The sequence below is a fragment of the Zingiber officinale genome, chromosome 7B (assembly GCF_018446385.1).
Source record: "Zingiber officinale cultivar Zhangliang chromosome 7B, Zo_v1.1, whole genome shotgun sequence".
Lineage (NCBI taxonomy): Eukaryota > Viridiplantae > Streptophyta > Magnoliopsida > Zingiberales > Zingiberaceae > Zingiber > Zingiber officinale.
Genome location: NC_055999.1, coordinates 45,949,981 through 45,969,995, shown reverse-complemented (window position 1 = coordinate 45,969,995; position 20,015 = coordinate 45,949,981). Strand labels below are relative to the sequence as shown.

Below are 20,015 nucleotides of genomic sequence, written 5' to 3'. Positions count from 1 at the left end.
ACTTTACAAATAGTATATTGCAAATCTATTTTTTTCAAATAATTTGTGTTTGAAAAAGTTAAAAATTCTTTCTCTCTTCCCCTAGTAATCCTGAAAGTTTTTTTATTATCAAAGTTCATTACTTTTACTAAGTACTTTACTTAGCACATTTCTTGACTCATTTCTCTTCTCATGTTTTTGTTAAATGTCAAAGAGGGAGTGTAAGGATTTAAGTTAGAAAATAATAATAACTTAACCCAAAAATGATCAAGAGAACAAAATAAACTATCTTAATTGCATATCTTTTTCCTAACTTAACTCAGGTTGTCATTGGATCAAAAAGGGAGAGATTATTGGTGCAGTTTGCACTAACTGGTAAGTAAATATAAGTCACTGGAGGAGAGTGACTAAGTGAGGACGCGTCCCGGTTGAGGAGACAGTAGGCGCCAGTCTAGGTTAGGTCCATTACGAATCTCAATCTGAGACCTTGACTAGTTCCTGGTCCTGAAAGGACATGAATTAATTACTACTCATTTTTATAACTATGCTAACTTTGTTTTGTAAGGTTGGTGTTTTTGGACTAGCATCTTTTTGCAGGACAAAAGAAAAAAAACCTTCAGATGAATAGTACCTAAAGGTGTCTTCCGTAAGATGAAATTTAGATGTCATCGTAGGTAACGAGCACGCTGTTTGGGATAGGAAATAATTGACTATTTGAAAGGAGACTCCATGATGCATCCACCACTCTTTGAATATTGGTAGATTATAATAGAGACTTGATTCAAGACAGAGTTTGATGTTTTATGTTGAGATAGATGAACTCAAGGTGGTAAAAGGTGAATACATTCACCTCTAGCGCTCCCGTCAACCCGTCCCAAGGCGAACACGAAGAAGGTAAATCACGGACTGCTACTAGCTTTTGGAATAGTGACTAGCACATAAGAAAGACATTTACCTCGACTTTGCCGAGATTCGAACCCCAGATCTCATAGTGACAACACTTCATGCGCTAACCACTAGACCCATCCGAGGGGACTAGGTGGATGAATTCAAGAAATCATAATTTGAGTTGAAATATTTTTAATGAAGATCAATGATCAATTATGGAGCGGAAATGATGAAGATGATAGATCACTCTCGTGAAGCATAAATCTCGAAACTTCATTATTTCACCTACGAATAGTCTATAGCTTGAAAACTCAGAACTCACATACGGTCATTGCAATTAAGATGTCTTTTACCTCAAATTACCGATTGATCCATTTTTAATAAATTCTAGTGTGTATATATATATATATATATATAGAAAATATCTTTTGGATTCATTTACTTGGATGAAAGATACGAAAGAGCGAGAAAAAAAAATCAAAACAAGGAAGAAAAACAATGTCAACAAATGGTATATAAAAATCACTAGGAATTCACCAATTGAAAAACAAAGTCAACCGGAGATCTTTTACTTGAGTACAGAGATCATAATCATTTATAAAATGTTATTTGTGCACAAAAGAGTCTGCCACCTCCCAATAAGCATTGCTATTCCTATTTTTGTTCAAGACTTTGCTCTTAACCAACTGCTTCAAGTTGATTATATGACTTAATTTACAACTAAAAGAAACCTGCTTTAGGATCTTTTTCATGATTGAACATGTAGTTGGCAATTCAACAGAATTTAGAAAAAAAAAATACCCCATGAAAATCATCAATGATGAAGCAACATTTTCAATCAACCAACTAGAAAAATGATCTGCAGAGCTTTTCTGAAGTAGCAAATAGTAAGGAATAACAATCAATTCTGTAAATAGTTCCTTGATCTTTGTTTGAGAACAACAGAGAAGATCTAAGTGGTACCTTGAAGAAAAGAAACTCTCTGAACACTTGGCATGTCATGGTATGAAGAAAAGAGGATACTCGACAACAGTTGCTCCTACTTTGCTGTATATCGAGGAAACAAATGAAAACCGAGGAATTAGGAAATATGAACACTATCGACAAGGTGCCGCCAGCACACTTTGGATATAGTTAGTTGAAGCTTGACGAACAGCTCCATCTCCATTGTAAGTAGTCTTCCACAGAAGTGCTCATGGTACTGCTAACTGAGTTTGTGTCATCCTCAACATCAAGCAGTGCGAGAGCAAGATGCGAGCGGATGTCCGATTCTAGGTTAAAAAGTTCATCGTCAGCTGTGTCAGAATGAGAGCTGACTTCTGACCTTGCACATTTAACAGCATCATCATCTCCACGGAGTAGTTTCAGGACCTGGCGTCACGTAAGTTTGCAACATAAGCTAAGTTGCATGCTTTTTAAATCAATGAAAAATAGTAGATAATCTTGTTCGATAGGGCTTCACTGACCACACTACAAAAACCTTTTCAAGTCTAAACCCTTAACATCACCAAGAATATATATCTATCATTATTTATAGATATACACACACATAAATTTATCATGAACTCTGACCAGGAAAAAAACATCTTACTAGGGCTATTTGAGGTCGTGCCTGATGTTGCCGCCTTACACAAAGGGAAGCAGCTAAGATCATCCTTTCCACTTGAGCACTATCGAATTCATTTTTTAAGCATGGATCTATTAGCTTCTTAACATCTCCGTCTTGTAAGATTGGATTTGCCTGCAATTAGATAGGGTAAATTACCCGAAAAGCCTTGAATTGCCTCTAATAAGTTTAACAAAGGCAAGATTTATAAATCTCAAGATGCCAGTGCTCTAGTCTAGACAATTGTTTTAAACTCTTGAAAATTATCAAGTTATTTTATAAAAACATCCAGCTGACAGCTTTTAGATTTGACATTACAAATAGAAAAAACAATCAAAGCATACCCACAAGACAAGGCTCTCTTGGTCATTAGGACAACCAGCACTGATGGGCTTCCTTCCTGTAAGGAGCTCAAGAAGCACAACTCCATATGCATAGACATCAATTTTTTCATTGACTTTCCCAAACAAAATGTATTCAGGAGCTAAGTACCTGCCATTGAAGAGGTAGGTTAGAATGTTGTACTTAAAATCTCAAAAATAAATCAATGGAAAGAGAAAACCGTGCCCGAAAGTTCCTGCAACATCATCACAAATTGGTTGTGATGTTGAAGATGATGCCCATTTTGCCAATCCAAAGTCCGATAACTGAAATATTCAGGAAAAAAATTGTTAGTGGACTACAGATACTGTAGAAGACTTATAGCAAAAATATACAACACCTGTGGCTCAAAATCTTCAGAGACAAGGATGTTCGAAGATTTCACGTCCCTATGAATCACAGGTTCAGTACCACCACCACCATGTAAATAATCAAGTGCCTCTGCAACACCTACTGCCACTTTGTATCTTTCAGTCCAACTGAGGACATGTTTGCCTGCATTCTCACCTAGAGGACAGTTGGTTAGGGTACACATGACTCAGATAAAGAAAAGGACATAAAATATAGAAACTACCAAAACCACAGGTGCAAATAGCTTACCATGAAGGAGATCCTCCAAGCTACCATGTGATACGTAGTCGTAGACCAACATCAGGCCATTATTCTCAAAGCAAAACCCAAGCAATGAGATAATGTTCTGGTGATTCAAAGTGGTGTTGATCTCAATCTCTGAAACAAACTCCTTTAATGCATCTTTAGATGGTTTCAAGATCTTTACAGCTAATTCTTTGCCATCTGAAAAATAGCCTTTGTAGACACTGCTACTACCACCCTTCCCAATCAAATTCTCTGCATTGCACATGGAACTAAGATTAAAAAAGGTCAGATGATTACAAACTGCAATGCATCACAAATTTAGGGAAGCAAACCTTGAGAGAAGTTAGATGTCGCCTGCACAAGATCCTCGTGGTTGAATAATCTACAAATAGACGAATACTTCTCTTGAAGAAACTCCAATTCTTCAAGCAACCTACCTTCAGCATCAATGAGAAGAAAACAGGATGGTGGTGAATCACCTTGAACCTGAACAATTTCTTCATTTCCTCCTTCAAGGTGGACTCTTACATCTCCATCTAACTTCTTCCACTTACAGTCTGGATGCACAGAAGTTTGTCGACTTGGTAACCGCTTTGCCCATTGGAAGATTAAGACAGACCTTCTAAGCGAAGACCAACCATGCCGGGCTTCTCGAAAATCTTTAGCCACAGTGGGAGTAGAGTTGCTTGGAGAAACTTCAGATTTACTTGATGGAACAACGGCCAATTGTCCTCTGTTCTTCAACTCGTTTGATGGATCAGTATCATTTTCAGGTGAGCAGATTGAACAACTATTTTTAGGTGATATACCAGCGGTGGATAAACTTTTCTCATCAGAAGGTCTAGAACCATGCAACTCAATTGGAACGCATGGAGGGTCGGAGTCTATTTCAATCAATTTCTTCGGCCCTACCATCGGGAGGAGACAGAATAATTCGTTGTGCTCATCACGGTTAATCTTACTTGGTTTGCTCGGTTTTTTCTGAGCCTTGATGTTCTCTGTTCAGAGTATTAAACTACGTAAATTACAGAAAATAAAAGCGAAATGAAAGAACAAAAACCGAGACTACAAGATTCCCAGCGAAAGGCTAACCTGTTGCTTCTCTCTGGAAAACAATCTTCCCTTCGCTCAGTGCAACCACAGAGCAATCGCTTTGCAGCTTTTTGGCACAAAACTTAGCTACAGAGATGGAAGAAGATCTACAGAGAGCAAAGCAACTCAAACGAGTGAATACTAGGACCAAAGAAAGATGCATGACTACAAGACATTGAACTACTAGAAACCACTACGGCTCACCCCCCGGCGTGGTTGTTCTTGTTGACCCCAAGAATGAGCATCGTCGCAGCAAAAGCCTTCGCTTCGCTCACCAAAACCTTCCGAATCGACGAGCCCTTACAAATTTTCAGCTTGAGGTCGATCTGCCAAAGAAATGGATCAGAAACGAAAGCCAACCAGGGGATCCCAATTTTGAGGAAAAGGCTACGATTTCGAGGCAGAAGAGAAGCGAACCTGCTTCAGATTGCAGAAGCCCTCGTAGACAGCGAGCATGGCATCGAGTTCCTTGGCGAGCGAGAACATAGCAGCGGGCTGATCGCCAGGATCCTTGGCGGAGTACAGGACGTGGAGAGCGACAACACGGTCTCCGGTGGCAGCCGCCTTTACAAGCGACCAAGTGAGCAGTTCCCTGCTCTGGGAGTCCGTCCTGACGCCGACCACCACTGTCTTCCCCACTCCGCCTCCACCATCCTCTCCTGTCTTCTGCTCCTGCTCAAAGGCCTCCCCTTTCTTGCTCATCTTCCTCTTTGCATCTTCTTCTATGGCCATCCTCGTGGTCTAGGTCTTGCGCAATCTCTTCCGTCCTCTTTCGGTGATCTTGATCTCTCTCCGCTTCCGCTCCTGGGATCTCGCTCTGCCTGTTTCAGCGTCCTCAGTGTGGAGTGGAAGCAGAGTGAGAGATGGCAAAATCCCAACTCATTCGCCAGGAATCCTTGATCTCGACGACACCCTCCATTGTTTTACCAGCCCTCTCTTTTCTACTTCACTGGTTCTTGAATCAGGAACACGCAGCAGAAAGAACCGGAAAATGCAGGGATTAAAGCAAGTACGGGAAATTGCAGTCACAATAAATAATAATAATAATTATTATTATTATTCATAAGTGAGAATTTAATGAAATGATGATGGTAATTATAAAAATATATGATTATGATAATAAATGGATAAAAATGAAAAAGGAAGTTCTTTATTATTACTATTAAAATTACTGTAACTTTTGTAAAATCTCTCCAATTTAGTCAATTTTGTTTCAGTAATGTGATAATACCAACTTAAACCTTTCATAAATCTATAAAATCATAAAAAAAATAATAAAAAAATCCAAATGATATAAACCTTATCATATTTTTTAAAAATTATCACAAATTTTTTGAATAAGTTATCTAAAAATTATTAAAATTTACTATACAATAGTTTTGCAATTTTGATCAAAATTAGTATATGATTCCTACACAGTCTTATAGTAGCTTTAGTCAAAACTATTACATTATATTTTAGCAATTTTGTCAAAAAAACTATTACATAATTATTTTTTAATGTTAAACAAAATTAGTAAACTATCAATTTTTATTTTTAGTCTTTTGATTACTTTAAAAGTATATATAGACATCCACCACTAACCTCCCAATATATCTATTTATTTGGATTTAAAAAAGATTTTAAAATATTTATATAGTAATTTTAGTCAAAAACAAATATATGATTAATTTTGTCTTTTAGTCCCTTTGAAATAAAAGACATACAACTGAATTATTTTTTAAAATAAAAAAATTATTATAATTTTAGTTAAAATTACTAGATAGCCAATTTTTTTACTTAAAATTTTAAATTTGAATCAATTAATGAACTTTAAGAGGAGTTCATATATGCTATCTTTGATTCTCTGTTAGTCCCTTTCATAATTTGGACATTTAATTATGGTCTCTTTTAAATTTATCTTTCCATCTAAATATAGTTTAAGTAGAACTAAGGTTGACGAACTATCTGACGTCGATCAAGGGCGGCCCGTCCATCGTCATCGGCTTCCGACCGCTTGGTTAGACCCAAACTACAACTTAAATAGGAAGGTAAACTCAGAAAAGATCGTAGCTAATTTTAGTTGGATTTCAACTATGATTCGATGTATAAATTACGAAAGCGACTAGAAGACAATCAGATATTACAAACCGGAAGTCTGAACTTCAAGAGACCAATAAAATTTATCTATGATTTCAAAGTAACCAATATTGACAAAGATTATCATATTCTTTATTACTCACTTATTTATGCTTAAAAAAACTCCTAATTTTACAAAATTCATATTACTTTAATCTCTATTTTTTATGGGCAAATTTATAATGTCTAAAACATAATTTTTTTTTTTTGTAATCTTTTACACTATGTTTGGAAAGACTAAGAATTGAATTCTTAATGGAATTGAAATTCAATTTCATTGTTTGGTATAAAATTTTGATATGGAATCGCTCAAGAATTGAATTCTAATTCTATGAAATAGTGCAAAAGTAAATCAGACCAAAACCCATCTGATTTGGATAGGGAATTTATCCTGAAGAACTAGAATTACTTAAATGCCCCTTTTAAAACCCCCTTTTTTTTTCATCTGTCGACTGCTTTCTCCCGTGCGCCGTGTGCCAACTTCTTCCCGTGCCTGACCCTCTTTTTTCTATCGGCTTCTTCCTCTTCTTCTTATTTGCCCCTGTCGCTCCCTCTTCTTCGTCCCTGTCGCTCACTCGGTGGTTTCGCTCACAATCACAGTGTCGATTCTTCCATCTGTTCAGCCTTCGCCGCCTCAGCTCTTCGGTACTCGATCTCTTTTCTTTAGCTTAGTTTTCAAAATATCTCCTATGCGCACGGGAACTGATTTCGATGCATTTTTTTAGGTTTTACTGATTTATTCATTCTAAATGCTCATTCTCTGATCCTAAATTCTTGAAAGATCCTTTTTTGATCGCATTATACCAGTTTTCTCGTTTTTTTGATGTTGATTGCAGTAATTGATGTTAGTTTAACATAGACTAACTGTGTAGTTCTACTGCTCATTCTCAGGCTCTAAATGGTTATCTTCTCTCTCTCTCTCTCTCTCTCTCTCTCTCTCTCTCTCTCTCGTGTTGCTGTTGATGTGGGTTGCACTGAAGAACCTGTGTAGTTTTACTGCTGTTGTTTAGGTGGTAATGGTTACTCAATTGTTAGCGTTTAATTTCCTGGTTGCTTTCTCTTGCGATAATGGAGCCGGCATCATTTCTGATTGCTGATTTACAACGCCAGTAAAGGTTAAAAGTAATTAGCAACACAGAGCTAGCAATCATACTCTCTTTACTGTTAGTTAAACGAGGTTATTCAAGTCAATTTCCTGATCTCTTGAGTAGTTGAGTGCCTCTGTAAAATACCGGAAAATAGGCAAATATTAATAAGGGAATTTTCCGGAAATTTTGGAAATTTTTCGGGAATTTTTCGGAGCTCGTACGGACGAGTTGACGGGGATAAAAACGGGGTCCGGAAAAACCTATTTAGGCTACCCCATTTAAATGAGGAAAAGTTGAATTTCTTAATTCCTTTTCTTTATTTATTTTGCCTTTTCTTTATTTTCTTTCCGCCGTTCTCTCTTCCTCGCCGAACCCGAGTGCTCGAGCCTCGCCGCGCGCCAGGCATCTCCGAGCCCTAACCGCCGGAGCTCTAACCGGCGACCCCGGCGGTTTTCCTCTCTCCCTCGTGCCTAATCCGTGACCAAGGGAAGAAGTCGACGCTACTCCACCCAGCGCCGCCGGTCCAAAAAGTCCTAGCGCCTGTGCCCTAGCGCCCAGCAGTGCTCGGCATCTCCTGGCACAACCTGACCTCTCCCTCTCGGTGTGTTGCTGTCGCGTCGCCGCCGGCCGAGCTGTTCTCCTCAGTCCTACTTCTCCGGCCGACTTCTCCTCTCGGACTTGCGATCCCCTCATTTCTTTCCTCACCAGCGCACATCTTCGACCAAGGGCAGAGACGAGCCCTAGCCTCGCCTTCTTCTGGTTTTCTTGCGTTGTGCCCTAGGTTTTCTCTTGTTGTTGGATCCGAACAAAACAGTAGTGAGGTGAGCAGCCTACCCTTGTTGGATTCTTGGTTTTGAATTTCTATTTTTGATCAGGATAGTGTATCTGGTTTTGGGTCTCTTGCCGGTGCGTATCTGTTTGGGTTTAGTATCAAACAGGAGCAAGCAGTGACGAGTTCTTCTTGTGTCTCTGCTTGGTAGTGCCGAAGACAATACCGAGTTGTGTTTTAGCCGGATCTTGGAGGTAAGTATGGTTGGTATTGAGATTATAGTGATTTAATTCTGTACTGTGGTTGAATCTCGAATCTGATTTGTGATCTCCCCTATTTACCTCATTTTTGGTCCGAACAGGGTACTAGAATTCCAGAAGAGGATAAATTGCTGTGGGGTTTTTCTTGGATCCGGCAGTCACTGCTTCCAGCAAAATTCTTTGATTTCCAACCAAGAACGGCTGTGGAAATTGAGGTAAGATGTAGTGCAGTGATTTCTTTTGTTGTAGCATGCATTGAATTGAAGGAAAGGTTAAGAAATGGAATTTGATTCGAATTTATTTTGTTAGGCCGGATGTATATATATATATATATATATAAATAGACCTTGATCAAATTGTATAGTGGAACGAATTAGGGTTTAGGAAGCTAACCCTAGTTGGTTAAGGTTTATGGATTAAGGTTTTGCCCTAATTTAGTGTAAAGGATTTTTATTTAGCTATTTATATGGTTGTAGCTAAATAAAATATATTTCTATTCATGACACAGGATTTTGACGCGAGACGAGTATCTCGGAGTCAGATTGGACCTTTCTATTTTCGGAGGCGGGTACTTTTGACTTATGTCATTTGATATACATAGTAGTGAATTTAACAAGTTGCATTAATTATGCCCTTTATTTCTTTCGGTTAGTCACTACCCAATATCTGATACATGATTGATTGATTGCTTGATTTGCATCCCATGTATACTTTATTTGTTTATACATGCTTATAGCGGGTAGTGATATGCCATGTTTCACCATGTTCAGGACCTAGGTTTTTATACCTTCTGTATACCTTTGATTCGATATGATCCGTTGACCTAGGGTGCACTTTTCTATATATATGGATTAGGTCAGGATGTTTTTATGGTTATTGCCATGCACCATTTGCATGATTGCATGCTGTGCGATAGTCCGCTCCATTATTGTTGAGCACATCGCCAGTTACATGGATCTGCACACACCACCACTCATGGGTTAGTGGTCGATTCAGGCAGTGTGCGTTGGGACTCTGTTAGGCACCGTTGGTCCGCTCATGGGTAGTGTGATACAACGTGTTATCCGGCAGGGATTCCTCCCCGTCATCGTGTACCGGGAGTTGAGAGCATTGCGCTCCCCCATTTATGATTTGGGGTAGGAGGATAGGTGTACTCCGACAGCATCTCGTCCACTCGGTCACTCATCAGGAGTAGTGACGACAGAGTGCACGGTTGCCACAGCCCTACCCACTCGGCCTCACTATTGTGTGAGATGATCGACTGGCGTCAGGGGTGACCAGGACGCATCATTGGCATCATATGCATGATGCATTTATTGCTTGTGTTTGTGTTTGCTGCATTTATATGCTGCATATTGTTTGGATACCTATGTTTGACATGCATACAGGATTTCCCTATCCCTTGGACTGTTTGACCTTATACTCAGGACCTGGTTAGTACAGTATACTCCTGTTATTTCAGTTTGCATTTACCTTTATTACATCAGGAGACTGTACGCATAATTAGTGCTAGGTGTTATTTCCTTACTTTGTATATCAGTTGTACCTGCTGAGTGTTGGACTCACCCCGCCTCCATTGTTGTTATATTTCAGGATGATGCTGTCAGGAGAGAGTTCTAGTTGCTAGTCCCCTGCAGACCACCAGCTGTAGTTGTCTTTTGGTTTTGTTTTGTTTCTTATTTGACTATGTTTTGGACTTAGTCTTGCGTTGGTTTTACTTATGGATTGTGTATGGATTCTTATCGTTGATAGTTTTGGTATGAGTTGGTTTTATTCTACTACATGCCTGCCTGGACGGCAGAAGAGGTGAGTTTCGTCGGTTTTGAGTTTTACGAGTGTAGTGGAGTAGGGTGGATTTCGAGTCAGTGTAGTATTGTGATTACTATTATTAACTGCGTGGTTGTGACAGCCAGAGGCTGAATATCTATATAAACTGCGTGGTGATTGTGTTATATTTATTATTATTATTCCAGCCGCATGTGGCTGAGGTATGGAGATATGTAGAAAGTTTCAAATTGTCCGCCGTACAGGGGAGATGCTGCCGAAATTTCTTCTGACGGGGACTCCTTTGGGGCGTGACAATTTAGTGGTATCAGAGCACAGGTATACGATCTTTTGTTTTCGTATTTTTGATGTTTGGGATAACCTTATACCAATTTATTTACTTGGTATCAGAGCGCCAAGTTTGGCGATACTTGTTGGATTTTTTTCGTATTTTGGATTTTCGAGATTTATCTGATACCAATTTATTGGTATCAGTGCTGGTTATGGATACCTGCTTTTGGTGTTCTGGATTTTTGGATGTCTATTTCGGTTTGTACCGATTTCCGTTATGGTTATGTTTCAGACTTCCGTTTCGGATTTATATGGATTCCGATGATTTTCTCGTTCGGAATTTTGAGGTCAGAAGTTGGGGACTGGACAGCGATGGAACATCTCCAGACGGCAAATAGGTATGATGTTTATTTTATGATAGTTAGGACATTTATTAGCACTTTATCTTTATTATCTGTCTGGTTGTTGTGGCCATATTACATGTGATGGGTTAGCCACTGATCTTGGTCGACCCTAATAGAGATCAAGGATTATAGTCACTGGTGATTTTTCATATCATACCATCAGTAGTTTTAGCTTCTGTTACTACTATTAGGAGATGGAGGCACATATCAGCCTCTGCTATTGTTAGCTGGGTAATAGATGATACCTATATATTCCTGTGGACTTAGCCAGTAGAGTTTTTATACTCGTATCTTTTGGATATTAGGGTATCCGATACGATGAAAATTGGTCATTGGAGAGTTATCATGTTTGATCATTGTTGAGAATGATTTGAGGTTGAGGGATATTGGAAGATCAGATATTGTGATGTGTTGATTTCTAATGATTTATGAGAGTAAATGTTATGTGGTTGTTTGATGATCTATTAGTGGATAACTATTTTGATGATCTATTATTTGGGTTGTTGTTGATGGTGACATAGTGAGTGTCATATATGATATTCACAGGTTTGATGTTTATAGTTGGTGATCAGATTATTAATCGGGTGCTAGAGAGTTTACGGTTGAGTGTGCCCATGAGATTTTAATATATCTGGTTAGTTGTGGTTAATTAACAGGATGATAAAATTGATATTTGCTTCCTCTGATATTGGACTATGTGGATAAATAATGATTTGATGTTTTGAATGCTAACTTGCTCTCATGTGGAGTAGAGACTGATTCATCTGATATTATGTGGGTTGATATTTTTGAGGATAAAAATGAGAGTGTCTTGATGATCTTGAATTCTGACTTTATCTTTTGGGTCGTACACATTTATGCATATGGTATTATGTGGTTGGATATACCTTAGTTGCTGGTGGAGGATTAAGGTATTTTTGATTAGTTAGTAGATGAATGATTTAGTTTTTGTTGGTTGATCAGTAAAGGATTGTCATACTCTATTTTTAGAGGTTCGAACCTTTAGGTTATTTGTGCTTAGTTATGTATTTAGAGCACATTTGAGTACATGTTTTGTAATGACGTGGGAAGGACTGATTTAGTCAGAAATCATTTTCAGCTTGGATAGTTTATAAAGGATCGATGTATCCTATTCCATGAAGACTTTGACCGTGGACTGTATATACCTGGTGGGATAACTTAGAGGGTGCGTTGGGATATGTGACCCCGCTGGTGTAAGGAAGTGTAGAGCTAATTGCTTAACACTTATGGGATATAATCGTTACTTGTGTAAACTGGGAGAGTACATTTGGATTTATGATGATAAAATTTTTTTCCATGGGATATAGTCTTGGTAGTGTATGACATTGACTGGCAATGTTATACCACGGTGTGTATATTTTTCTTGTCCGATACCAGTTCCTTTGAACCTAGAGCAGGGTTATTACTGGATGATTAGGCTGCTTTATTTTGGGTTGCCTTTGATTGATGTATTCATGCTTGATACATATGCATGAATTTTGTTTAGATATACCGGTAACCCATGAGTGTTGGTAGCATAAGGTTGGTCTCTTTGATTGAGTTGGTATGCTGATTTTGCATGTATATCATGATTGTTTTGGGTTGTAGGAGTCCTGTGGTAGACTGTCCATTTGCAAGTAGTATATGTACCCATGTTCTGATATGGTTTGAAGGTTCCTTGTGGATCATAGATATGTAGTTGGGTGTATGTATCTGGAGGTATTACTGAAGATATCTTGTTGATTAAATCCGAGATGTAGTATAAGTACATCGGTGGTGTTTTGATGGAGGTATTTTGTCGATTTAATCTGAGTTGTGATATGTACATATGTGTTTGGTGTGGTATCTGAGGTAACTTTTTGATTATGTTTGATTTGTGAGTGCACCTGGGTTTAGTATGCTTTATTGGAAGTATATGTTGGTTATACTCTTGGCATAGGTGAAGATATGTCATGTGAGTGTTGTTTGAGGTGTATTGTTGATTTTACTTACATTGATTTTGCACACGTGTTCGGTATGTATTATTGGAGGTATCATACTGATTATACCTGAGTTGTGAGTATGTTTGGTGTATAATAATTGGAGGATTTTGTTGATCATATATATGTTGTGTGAGCATGTGTGCTAGGTGTATACATTGGTAGCAGTATGATGATTCTACTTATACTGAATGTAGAATGTGGAGTGACTGCATTATGTCATTTGTTGAATTAACCCATCAACTAATTTTCCTATCAGTGGATGACCCACTAGGATGCTGATAGAGTGGATGATGGATTTGATTAGTTACTAGGTCGTTATATCCTAGGCTAACCACAGCGAATTGTGGTAGAGAGATCTTGTACAGTCTCTAGCTGGATAGTTAGGTGTCTTAGGGTACTTAGGTATTGTTTTGTGGTGGAGCGTTGCTCCCACATATTACGGATTGCTGGTAGCGGAGCATTGCTCCTATATTTATTGCAGATACATATTTCAGATTATTTGTGGTGGAGTGTTGCTCCCACATATTGAGGATTTCCTGTGGTAGAGCGTTGCTTCCACATATGTGGTGTTTCCTGTGATGGAGCGTTGCTCTCACCCTGGAGGATTTATTCTTTGGTGATTTATGTTATTGATGATCAGATTTTTTTGATTTATTATCGGAGATCTTATGGATAGGAATGTCTGTGATACGGACATTATGTGTCTTGGTTTTTGCCATATAGGCTTACAGTGCCTTAGATGTTTTCAGGGACTTGATGATCCTGGTATGTCGAGGATGTTTGGATAGGTTTCCATTATCTTTGTGGACGATGTTGTGATCTATTACGGATCCGAGGTGAGTCACGTACACTACCTTTGCATAGATCTAGAGATGATTCGATGAGAACATCTATATGTGATTATCAGTAGTGCTGGTTTGGATTGTTTTTGTTATGATGTTTGGGACACACGGTCACCAGTAGGAGTGTACTGTGGTTCCACAAGAGATAGAGGTTGTTACCGTTTGGAGCAGCCGAAATAAGTGTAGGAGATCCGTAGTCTTTTGTGACTCGCAGGATATTACAGACCTTTCGTCGAGGGTTTCTTTCGCATAGCTATGCTACTTTCACGCGTGACCATGAAAGGCGTGAAGTTTACTTGGACTGAGGATTGTAAGACTAGCTTCTAGGAGCTGAAGCGGAGACTAGGGTCGGCTTTGATTTTTGGTTTTTACCTTCGGAAGAGGACGAATTTGTCCTCTACACCGACGGGTCTCTACAGGGTATGGGTGCTGTTCTGAGGTAGCACGGTAGAGCGTTCTTATATGCTTCTCGATAGTTGAGGGAGCCTGAGAAGAAAATACTCAGTTCATGATCTGGAGTTGGCCGCTATTATTTTTGCCCTGAAGATTTGGCGGCAGTACCTGTATGATATTACATTGAGATTCTCACTGACCATCGGAGTCTCAAATATCTGTTCACTCAGAAGGAACTTAATCTTCGACCGAAGATATAGATGGAGTTCCTGAAAGATTATGATTGTACCATTAGCTATCACAGGGGAAAAGCTAATGTAATTGCCGATGCACTTAGCCAGAAGTCCAGAGGGACTTTAGCTTGCCACCGAGTTGTGGTCACAGACTTGATTCAGGGTTTCTCCAAGTTAGACATTAAGGAGCAGGGACAGACAGAGCAGGGTATTCTTGTTACGATGGTTGCTCAGTCGTTGATCAGGAAGAGAATCCGAGAGACCCAGTTGTTGAGACCTCATGGAGCTCAACGTGAGGCAAAGTGGTCCATATTATCAGCAGAGGATGTCAGAGGCATAAGACTGCCAGAAGTGTTATGCTGACCGGAGTCGGAGACCCTTAGAGTTCTCCATTTGCGACCAGGTATTTCTGCGAGTTTCACCCACGAAAGGGGTGAAGAGATTGGCCTCAGAGGTAAGCTAGCTTCGCGATACATTGGACCTTTCCAGATCTCGGAAAGGATTGGAGCAGTAGTTTATCGGTTGGCACTATTGCCGTCCTTGGCAGGCGTTCACGCCGTATTCCACGTATTTACGCTGAGGAGATACGTACCCGATCTGATACATGTGTTGATAGATAATCTCAGTTTCCTTCAGCCTGACGTCACCTATGAGGAGGTTCCGGTATGGATTTTAGACCGGAAAGAGCGTCAGTTGCGGAACAAGACTATCCAACTGGTTAAAGTTGGATAGCAGCATCATTCGGATGAGGAAGCTACTTGGAAGCTCAAGGATACTATCCGAGCTCGATACCCCCATCATTTCCCTTGAGATATGTGATTTAATTTACCATTCAGCATTCATACGCTGTACCTGTTGTTAGTGTTTGCTAAAGGTAGATAACGAAATTTGGGGACCAAATTTTTATTAGTGGGGGAGAATGTAAAATACCGAAAAATAGGCGAATATTAATAAGGGAATTTCCCGAAATTTTTGGAAATTTTTCGGGAATTTTTCAGAGCTCGTACGGACGAGTTGACGGGGATAAAAACGGGGTCCGGAAAAGCCTGTTTAGGCTACCCCATTTAAATGAGGAAAAGTTGAATTTCTTAATTCCTTTTCTTTATTTATTTTGCCTTTTCTTTATTTTCTTTCCGCCGTTCTCTCTTCCTCGCCGAACCCGAGTGCTCGAGCCTCGCCGCGCGCCAGGCATCTCCGAGCCCTAACCGCCGGAGCTCTAACCTGCGACCCCGGCGGTTTTCCTCTCTCCCTCGTGCCTAATCCGTGACCAAGGGAAGAAGTCGACGCCACTCCACCCAGCGCCGCCGGTCCAAAAAGCCCTAGCGCCTGTGCCCTAGCGCCCAGCAGTGCTCGGCATCTCCTGGCACAACCTGACCTCTCCCTCTCGGTGTGTTGCTGTCGCGTCGCCGCCGGCCGAGCTGTTCTCCTCAGTCCTACTTCTCCGGCCGACTTCTCCTCTCGGACTTGCGATCCCCTCATTTCTTTCCTCACCAGCGCACATCTTCGACCAGGGGCAGAGCCGAGCCCTAGCCTCGCCTTCTTCTGGTTTTCTTGCGTTGTGCCCTAGGTTTTCTCTTGCTGTTGGATCCGAACAAAACAGTAGTGAGGTGAGCAGCCTACCCTTGTTGGATTCTTGGTTTTGAATTTCTGTTTTTGATCAGGATAGTGTATCTGGTTTTGGGTCTCTTGCCGGTGCGTATCTGTTTGGGTTTAGTATCAGACAGGAGCAAGCAGTGACGAGTTCTTCTTGTGTCTCTGCTTGGTAGTGCCGAAGACAATACCGAGTTGTGTTTTAGCCGGATCTTGGAGGTAAGTATGGTTGGTATTGAGATTATAGTGATTTAATTCTGTACTGTGGTTGAATCTCGAATCTGATTTGTGATCTCCCCTATTTACCTCATTTTTGGTCCGAACAGGGTACTAGAATTCCAGAAGAGGATAAATTGCTGTGGGGTTTTTCTTGGATCCGGCAGTCACTGCTTCCAGCAAAATTCTTTGATTTCCAACCAAGAACGGTTGTGGAAATTGAGGTAAGATGTAGTGCAGTGATTTCTTTTGTTGTAGCATGCATTGAATTGAAGGAAAGGTTAAGAAATGGAATTTGATTCGAATTTATTTTGTTAGGCCGGATGTATATATATATATATATATATATATATATATATATATATATATATAAATAGACCTTGATCAAATTGTATAGTGGAACGAATTAGGGTTTAGGAAGCTAACCCTAGTTGGTTAAGGTTTATGGATTAAGGTTTTGCCCTAATTTAGTGTAAAGGATTTTTATTTAGCTATTTATATGGTTGTAGCTAAATAAAATATATTTCTATTCATGACACAGGATTTTGACGCGAGACGAGTATCTCGGAGTCAGATTGGACCTTTCTATTTTCGGAGGCGGGTACTTTTGACTTATGTCATTTGATATACATAGTAGTGAATTTAACAAGTTGCATTAATTATGCCCTTTATTTCTTTCGGTTAGTCACTACCCAATATCTGATACATGATTGATTGATTGCTTGATTTGCATCCCATGTATACTTTATTTGTTTATACATGCTTATAGCGGGTAGTGATATGCCATGTTTCACCATGTTCAGGACCTAGGTTTTTATACCTTCTGTATACCTTTGATTCGATATGATCCGTTGACCTAGGGTGCACTTTTCTATATATATGGATTAGGTCAGGATGTTTTTATGGTTATTGCCATGCACCATTTGCATGATTGCATGCTGTGCGACAGTCCGCTCCATTATTGTTGAGCACATCGCCAGTTACATGGATCTGCACACACCACCACTCATGGGTTAGTGGTCGATTCAGGCAGAGTGTGTTGCAGCAGGGACTCTGTTAGGCACCGTTGGTCCGCTCATGGGTAGTGTGATACAACGTGTTATCCGGCAGGGATTCCTCCCCGTCATCGTGTACCGGGAGTTGAGAGCATTGCGCTTTGGGGTAGGAGGATAGGTGTACTCCGACAGCATCCCGTCCACTCGGTCACTCATCAGGAGTAGTGACGACAGAGTGCACGGTTGTCACAGCCCTACCCACTCGGCCTCACTATTGTGTGAGATGATCGACTGGCATCAGGGGTGACCAGGACGCATCATTGGCATCATATGCATGATGCATTTATTGCTTGTGTTTGTGTTTGCTGCATTTATATGTTGCATATTGTTTGGATACCTATGTTTGACATGCATACAGGATTTCCCTATCCCTTGGACTGTTTGACCTTATACTCAGGACCTGGTTAGTACAGTATACTCCTGTTATTTCAGTTTGCATTTACCTTTATTACATCAGGAGACTGTACGCATAATTAGTGCTAGGTGTTATTTCCTTACTTTGTATATCAGTTGTATCTGCTGAGTGTTGGACTCACCCCGCCTCCATTGTTGTTATATTTCAGGATGATGCTGTCAGGAGAGAGTTCCAGTTGCTAGTCCTCTGCAGACCACCAGCTGTAGTTGTCTTTTGGTTTTGTTTTGTTTCTTATTTGACTATGTTTTGGACTTAGTCTTGAGTTGGTTTTACTTATGGATTGTGTATGGATTCTTATCGTTGATAGTTTTGGTATGAGTTGGTTTTATTCTACTACATGCCTGCCTGGACGGCAGAAGAGGTGAGTTTCGTCGGTTTTGAGTTTTACGAGTGTAGTGGAGTAGGGTGGATTTCGAGTCAGTGTAGTATTGTGATTACTATTATTAACTGCGTGGTTGTGACAGCCAGAGGCTAAATATCTATATAAACTGCGTGGTGATTGTGTTATATTTATTATTATTATTCCAACCGCATGTGGCTGAGGTATGGAGATATGTAGAAAGTTTCAGATTGTCCGCCGTACAGGGGAGATGCTGCCGAAATTTCTTCGGACGGGGACTCCTTTGGGGCGTGACAGCCTCATTGATAGGTTAAGATATCATAGGTTAACAGATGAGTGGGCAATTCTACCCAATTTAGTCATTTTGGATTAAGGGATTTCTCATCTTCTTCGTCGTCTCATTCCTTCATGACATGTTCGTATTTAGTGAATATGTAGTATGCAGTCCTAATCTTGTTGGAGGTTGACAAACTTTTTGAAGCTGTTGAATTGCTAAATGAACATCCTAATCTTGTTGGAGTTTTTTTTTTATTCCCAGAAGAGCTACGCTTGCAATGGTTAGCTAAAAAGTTAAGTTGGTGATTTTATGTATGTATTTTTTGGGGGGGAAAGTTGTTGTGTTCATATAACAACTTAACTTGGTACTTTGGTATATTTTTGGGGGGAGAAGTTAGGTTTGCTACAGTATGTTTGTGAGAATTTTATTTTGGTGGCATCTATTGAATATGATGAAGTCATAAGACCAGATAATGTTTGAGAATTTTATTTTGGTGGCATTTATTTTGGTGAATTATTCTTTGGAAGACTAATTAGAGAAATTTCTCTTGATAATCATCTATTGGCATTCAGACAAGTTGATTCTTGTATGACCTTGTGATAATGCCTGAGATACTTATAAACTCATTTTGTGGTTGGAAAATCCTGTTTATATAATCCTTTTCATTTCTCTTTTCGTTTATTTGGAGCCATAAAAGATTGTGATTAAAGGGTGATTCCCTTGCATTAGGCAATAGAATATGTGGCATCCACATATATTGGCAGGTCACGACGAGATCAACAACTAATCTATTTACTTGGTTAGTAAGTTGGAAGAGCCTTGAAATCTGACTGGTTAGTAAGCATAGTGACATGAAATCTGACTTTTTGGGTATGTTTCACATCATCCACCGAGTTCTTACCTGCTGAACAGAATCAGCAACAAAATCAACGACTTCCTCAGTAGCCTTTACATTTTGTTTGGATAGATCAAGAGTGGTATGCTAACACTCTCTTTATGGAGTTTTTGTTATTAAATGGTTAGTTATGAGGATAAAATGATAAATGTATAAGAATGAAATTCAATTCAAATAGATTCCAAATTAAGGAATTCAATTCAATTCTGTTATTCACTAATCCATTCCAAACATAGGAATTGAATTGAATTTTTGTTGGAATTCAATTCCTAATGGAATTCAATTCAATTCCTTCACTTAAGTTGTTTCCAAACAGGGTGTTACATTTATAATTCATCTAGCAATTTTTAAAAAATTTATGGAGAATTTATATATCTATAAAAGGTGATGTTTTTTTTGCTCTAATAATATTAGACAAGATTATCTTTGATCTACATTTTCACTATGGTAAATAATGATAATCTTAAAATATTAGTTTGTGAAAGATTGATCAATTTATTTTAGTCATGTGTTTTAAAATTTTCTTTAGTGACAATTAAT

The 20,015-nt window shown here is 39.3% G+C and overlaps 1 protein-coding gene across 2 annotated transcripts; it reads right to left on the bottom strand.

The window, feature by feature from the left end:
- Positions 1 to 1,714: 1,714 nt before the first annotated feature.
- LOC122005722 (receptor-like cytosolic serine/threonine-protein kinase RBK1) lies at positions 1,715 to 5,544 on the bottom strand. Of its 2 annotated transcripts, none has more exons than XM_042560867.1 (10): positions 4,961 to 5,544; positions 4,748 to 4,869; positions 4,544 to 4,650; positions 3,784 to 4,449; positions 3,455 to 3,703; positions 3,195 to 3,361; positions 3,041 to 3,120; positions 2,818 to 2,965; positions 2,459 to 2,608; positions 1,715 to 2,238 (listed from the first exon to the last, which is right to left on the bottom strand). In XM_042560867.1, exons 1-10 carry the CDS (start codon positions 5,273 to 5,275, stop codon positions 2,002 to 2,004), a joined length of 2,241 nt encoding a protein of 746 aa, XP_042416801.1. In that variant the 5' UTR covers positions 5,276 to 5,544; the 3' UTR covers positions 1,715 to 2,001. The 2 variants fall into 2 exon arrangements, with proteins under 2 accessions (XP_042416801.1, XP_042416802.1); XM_042560868.1 differs by having other exon boundaries at positions 2,480 to 2,608.
- Between the last annotated feature and the right edge of the window lie 14,471 nt (positions 5,545 to 20,015).

Coding starts and splice junctions, on each gene's coding strand:
- LOC122005722 (XM_042560867.1), bottom strand. CDS start 5,275: ATGGCCATAGAAGAAGATGCAAAGAGGAAGATGAGCAAGAAAGGGGAG. Junction 3,362..3,454: donor CTTGGAGGATCTCCTTCATG/GTAAGCTATTTG, acceptor ACTGTCCTCTAG/GTGAGAATGCAGGCAAACAT. Junction 2,239..2,458: donor CACGACCTCAAATAGCCCTA/GTAAGATGTTTT, acceptor ACGTGACGCCAG/GTCCTGAAACTACTCCGTGG.